The 6,446-nt window shown below is 26.8% G+C and overlaps 1 protein-coding gene across 1 annotated transcript; it reads right to left on the bottom strand.

Moving 5' to 3' along the window:
* Window positions 1-954: 954 nt before the first annotated feature.
* Window positions 955-2,844, bottom strand: LOC131660653 (F-box/FBD/LRR-repeat protein At3g26920-like). The gene is made up of 3 exons (XM_058929939.1): window positions 1,800-2,844; window positions 1,556-1,693; window positions 955-1,472 (listed from the first exon to the last, which is right to left on the bottom strand). The coding sequence occupies exons 1-3, from the start codon at window positions 2,538-2,540 to the stop codon at window positions 1,170-1,172; spliced, it is 1,182 nt and encodes a 393-aa protein (XP_058785922.1). The 5' UTR covers window positions 2,541-2,844; the 3' UTR covers window positions 955-1,169.
* Between the last annotated feature and the right edge of the window lie 3,602 nt (window positions 2,845-6,446).

The raw sequence follows: 6,446 nt of genomic DNA, 5'->3' as shown, positions 1-6,446 counted from the left end.
CCACAATCTCATCTGATTATGAGGCGACTTTCACAACATTCATCATCTTCTTCTTTTTCAAGCTTATGAGTGTTTTTTCAGTTTTCATTCGGTTTTCATTCAGTTATTTAATATCATCAATATTGGAATGTATTTGAATATGAACATAAACTTGATGTAAAGTTGATATACAGGGAGGGTATATTATATAATAAAATTTGTCCTTTACACACACATTCTTATAATAGTTTTTCATCCTGCATAACAAAAGCTGCTCAAAGATTACAATGCTACACCATCCATAAAAGGATCAATTGATGAGTAATAGGTAAGATTTGATTTGATTTTCTAATTCTGTTCAATTAGCACTAATAGTTACTACCAAAAAGAAGGTCAATATAACTAGTTAGATAGCAATTAATACTAGCTAGTTGAACCCAAATCAATCAGACAGATACTGAGTTTATGTTGCTGGAGCATAGTCATAACCACCATCAGTTGCAAACTGCTAGAGGGTAGTCATACTAAACAATACCATCATGATCATTTCCAAACTTCATGCCCCTTGGAGTAACTGCTGGGAAAATGAATGCCATGGTTTTTGGAAGTAGGACAACAAGAAAAGCGAAATCTAGTGTCCTGAATTAGGGGCTACTTAAGTTAATAGAAGATAATAATTAATGTATGATTGTTGAGGTGTTTCAGTAGAAATAGTCAAATTATAACTAAAAGAAAAGCTATCATTCAAACCCAAGTGGAAGAACTTCAAGTCCCTCGCAACTGCGATCGAGAGGGGACTAGAACTACTTAGTACAAAATTTTGTTAAAAAAGAGCATAAGATGTAAGGAACAAACCATGAAACTTTGCTTGCAGCATAAAAAATATGTAAGAAAAATAACATGTAACCATAGTTTAATTCCTTAGAAAATATTACTACCACCTTTGATACAAAGTCAGTATCATACAAGGTTGAAGTCAAAGTAGAAAAATATAGATTCTTTAAAAATAGGCAGAACAATTTCTAATTTTATCAGTACTACAAAGCTTAACATGTGAACTGAGACAAGGTTCACGGTTCAATCAATAAAAAAAATTAGTGATGAAAAAATTGTTTGAGAAATCAAAATCTTGCTTCTCATTCTCATCTCTGTTCTCACAGGCATACTGATTATTGAAGGAGCAATTGATGTCAAATTCGATGTTTCCAACCATGGAACGGAAGTCGTCCTAGTTTAACAATAACTTTACATATAGGGGAGGCCTTTGAACATAAGTTTAATTTTCTTTTTCTCTTGAGGTCTTTTCTGCAAAGGATCGTCATAGTTTGCAAAACTCTTGCATTTTTCAAAATGTATTTTGCTAGCTGATACTCACCTTCTTGGCTTGAAAAGTACTCAAGGTGGCAGGTTTTAAGTTGTAATGAAAGACATTGCGGAACAAATGTTGGATCCACCCAATTTCGCTCTACATCTTTTATCTCTCTGAATATGTACTATGAATTTGAATAAAACAAAATAAATAACAAAGTCATGCTAACAAATGATAAATCAAATATGATCCATAAACATAACAAACCTGACAAAGCCGGACATTTTGAAGGTTAGGACACTGTTTGAGCACTTGAAACAGCAAATTCCAGTTACAGTTCATAGAGCAAAGTTCCAAGTAGGTCAAATTATGAAAGGTGGGAATCTCATCACAACCCCGGCGCACCTAAGCAAATAAAAAACATAGCAAGATATGTGGTAAGAATTAAGGTCAAAATTCCAAAAGCAAAGATACAAATCATGTAGCATCATGTTCAAAGTAGATTTCAAACCTCGTTTATTTCTAGGATCAAATGCTTCGCATTACGAAGGGCTTTCAAAGGAAAGTGACAAAAAGTGTTATGTAAATCTGCTTTGACCAACTTGCTTAAGCTTAAACTTTCACGCTCTTGACAGCTCAGAAACTCTTCAGAGAGAAACTCTGAATACCTCGCCCGTAAATCCTCGAGATTGGGACAGCCAGCTAGAAGCAATAAGAAATCTTGAACATTCACGAAAATAACCTCATCCAAACTAAGGGTTTTGAGGGAGGGGAGTCTAACGGAAGAAAAATCCTTTATATAAAACCCATACAATTTGAGAACAACAAGGGTCCGACAAGTTAGAATGCTAATGGGCAATTTGAAACGATCATCACCAGCGATTATATGCATACATAGTTTAATGTACTCAACTCGGCGTTGTACCACGGCATTGATCCACCTGATGACATTTGGAAAGCTAAGATGGCCAAGATGATGATCATACAAAATGTCGAGTTTACAACTCTTGATATAATCAACTGAGAGTAAAAACGAGTAGACTAGCTCGTTCAAGCGAGAATCAGTTTCCCGATTATTGACCTCGATATCATAGAAGATGAGTGCAGGAACTGAACGCCATATATCAATCCACCTCTTAGAAAGGACACTTGTAGCAAGGACCTCTTTGGTTTTGAGAAAAGTGAGTATATGGCATAGGACATTGTCGGGTAAACTGTTGATCCGACCATCATCATCCAAAATCGTAGACATTTGTAGGATAACAAGAAAACTAGAAATTTCTGCGTAACATTCAAGAAATTATACCAAATTGTTTCACATAAACATCACAACTAAAAACAGATTACTGTAAAAAAAAAATACGTAACAGAACATTTAATGAAAAACGATCAAGAATTACTTATACTCACAGCATTTTGAAGCGCCCAATTTTCTGTTGTGCCTTTTTGTTTTTGGTTAAAATCACATGAATTAGGGGAAAGTGGTATACATAGTGAAAACCAGATTTTTGAAAACCTAGAAAATATATTTTTCTAACTAATTTTGATAGTATAGTTTTTAAACAATCTTATTTTAAATAATTAACAAAAGTCACAATAATATTAAAAGAAGGGAAATTTCAAAGCTGACTATCAATTTATTATTGATACAAAATTTAACAAAATTTAATATATTTATTTATAAAAGATAATTTACTAATATTCACAGATAAATTATTAATGTATGTTAATTATATAATAATTTTTTTAATATTCATAAAAGATATCACAAGTATTAAAATTAAAAATGGACAAAAAACAATCATTCATATTAATTTTTGATATGTATATATTATCATAAATAGAAAAGAAATATTAATAACTTGATAATGATATAGATAATATTAATTGGAGGTTATAATTGAAAAATAAGTATTCTAGATGTATTGAAAAATAAAAGTGACAATTATTTTAGAATAACTTTAAAAAAAATAAATAAATATTATGATATAGAGAGAGAATAAAATATAAATTTAATTTAATTTAAATTTATATACTCATGAAACTGAAATTAAGTAGTTAAAAATATTTTTTATTAAATTTTTAAATATTTAAAATCTGAACGAGGAAGGTTAACTGATATTTTTAGTTTTATTAGATGAGTGTGATTTGTTGATTTAAAGTTCAATAATTTATTGATACATATAAATTAACAATTTAAAGTAAATCGATTAAAGAGATGAATTGTGTTATAATAAATAGGCTAAATTATAGTTATAGTTCCCCTATTATGTTCTATTTACAGAATTAATTCTTCTATTTTATTTGTAAATAATTATAATCTCTCTTTTATATTTTTGTCAAAATAGTGCTGATCTGTAATTTTTTAATAGTTGACGTGAGTAGAATGACACTTCAATGTTAGTTGACCAATCCTATTTTTACACATCATTTTTTGTTTTATTGTATTTGTTAAATTAAATGAAAATAATTAAAAAACTTATAAATAATAAATTAAAATTCAGAAATTAATTTAAAAATAAAAATTAATGATTCAAATCTTAATCTCAAACCAAATCAAGGTTACTACTACATCAAAAATTGAAGCATCAATTTATTCCAATGTGAAATAAATAATAATAATTGGTTTTTTAATGACATTCTTATTTCTAAAATAAACCTGATTTAGGGCTGCTTGTTCTGACTTAAAAAAAAGGATTTTTTATTTATTTTCAAAAATGAATTTTATAAAACGGTTATTCAAAATATTATAAGTTTTTTATATTAAGTTTTTTATATTATTTTTTTAAAATTGGATGATTAATTTTGACATCATATGACATATACATACATTATTAAAGATCAAAATACAGTTGAAATTACAATTTTAAAAAAAAAATTGTATTTTAAAATAATATTTATAAAAACTATTTGAAATACATTCAAAATCATAAAATATCTAAATTAATATTTTAAGAAAAATTATTCAAACCAATCTTTTATAAAAAAAAGTTTTTGTAAAAATTTATTTACATAAAATTATATAACACTATAAAAGTTCCTTTTTAAAAAAAGCTGAAACAAACTTAAGCAAATCTGGCTCAAGATCCTAGATTGGCTTAATATAAATCACACCCGTCAAGGATGGAATGAGGAGCTAGAATGGATTATTTCCTTCCATTCCTTGACATTTCTCCTTCTTGTTCAGGGATTCTTCTTCTGCAGTTGTTTACATGCAATGGGTTGGATATTGAAATTGATATAGACTCTTTGTTTTTTTATAATGTCATGGACAAATATGACCTTTCTCCTTCTTTTTCTACGATTCTGCATATGCAGTTGTTTATGATTATTTGTAGGATATTGAAATTGATTTATACTCTTTGGTTGTTTTGATTATGTGGTTAATAGATCTGAGAGTAAAAATTATTGACAAACTATTGTTTGGTTGTCCTTCACATTTTTTTCTTCTGTATTTTCAATTGTATTTTTTTCTGATTTTTGTTGCGGTTGTTAGTGTTTTGCGTTACTGAATTTTTGGATTTTTTTATTCTATATAATTTTTCTGTATTTTTTGGATTCTCTTTTTATCTTGGTTTTTGATGCAGATAATGTTTTGCCTTGTTGTATGCTAGTGTTAAATCAAGATTTTGTGTTTCTATGTTCATATGTTTAAGAACTTAAACATAAACATTTGTGTTTCTGTGCATGGACTTGCAAATCTAGGTGAATGGAGAAGACAAAGAAGATCATTAAGAAAAGAAATTTGTTGATGATGATGACTATTGTGTGGGTTATGAGATTGATTGATTTCCAAACCCAGATTTAAGTCTCATTTTTTTTTTAAAAATTATTATTGTATTTTTGAATAATTTCATATTTAATAATTTCACCAAAAAATATATTATCTTTAATAAATAATTTAAAATGACATGGAAAAAAGGAATAATCAAATAATAATGTACATGTCATCTTCTTTGTGCCAGCTATTTAATTTAAAATAATTACACATCAACACTTTTTTGAGCAAAAATTACAATGAAAAATCAACACTGTTTGAAAAAATAAAGAGAGATTAATTTCGTGAATAATTTAGGGGAACTAAAACTGTAATTTAACTTAATAAATAAAATATTTCTATTACTAAATTGAAGAAAATCTAACTAAAGCCATCTGATATATAATTTATTGTTACAATTTTATTAAATATAATTTTTTAATACTAAATACTCTGTTAAATAAAAATTAAAAAATAAATAAAAAATATTTAAAGATTTCACCTTGTTTGCTATAACTTCTTTTTATATAAAGTTTATTATATTTGTCATGTTAAAATATTTTAAACTCCTCTAAACTTTTTTAAATGTCACTTTTTAGAAGAGTTTTTTTTTTTTTCTTCCTTTTTCGTTTGTTGTTTTAAAAGTTTAAAGTAGAACGATCACTTTTTCTTCCTTTAATTTACACTAACGGAATCGTCTAGAGATACTAAGAGCATCTCCAATGGTAGTATTTTTCTTTTGAGTTCTTCACCTAGACATTAATATAATAATTAAATATTGAAACAATTTGCCATGTCATAGTAGAGTTGCATTGCAATGCAACTAGTAAAATATTGTGGTACCCAATCAAATTATTTTATGAGGTAAAGTTATGAGACCCATTAGAATTACATCAATAAAATAAAAATTAAATAAATTATTTTGAGATGATATGGCTAGTAAGACTCATAAAGAACTAAAAAATGAGTTGCACCATTGGAGATAGTCTAATGTGGTATGCATGCCTTTGTTTTTTAAAATGTTATAAAAATGAAATGATAGAAAGAGAAAATTGTTTAAGCAAAAAGTTCATTATTTTTAAAAGAGATAATAAATTAGTGTCTCTAATTTTTTCGTATATAAAGATATTTGAATCAATAATATATTTGGCATAATTTACTAAAATAATTGAATCAATAGTAAACTTGTTTTCGTTATTATTCAATTTTTATCAATAACTTCATTTTTTTCCCTTTCATATGATTTTTATATTAGAAAAAACAAAATTTATTAAAATTATAAATAAATATAATTTTCCTAATTAACTATTAAAACTTCAAACAAACATCATATCGTATTTTAAAATTTAATTTGAAGTTTCAAATATTTATATTGAATAAAAATAATTGTGTTATTTTGTT

This window comes from Vicia villosa, linkage group LG3 (genome assembly GCF_029867415.1).
Source record: "Vicia villosa cultivar HV-30 ecotype Madison, WI linkage group LG3, Vvil1.0, whole genome shotgun sequence".
In the NCBI taxonomy this organism is placed as follows: Eukaryota; Viridiplantae; Streptophyta; class Magnoliopsida; order Fabales; family Fabaceae; genus Vicia; species Vicia villosa.
This window is presented reverse-complemented; position numbering and strand designations above follow the sequence as displayed.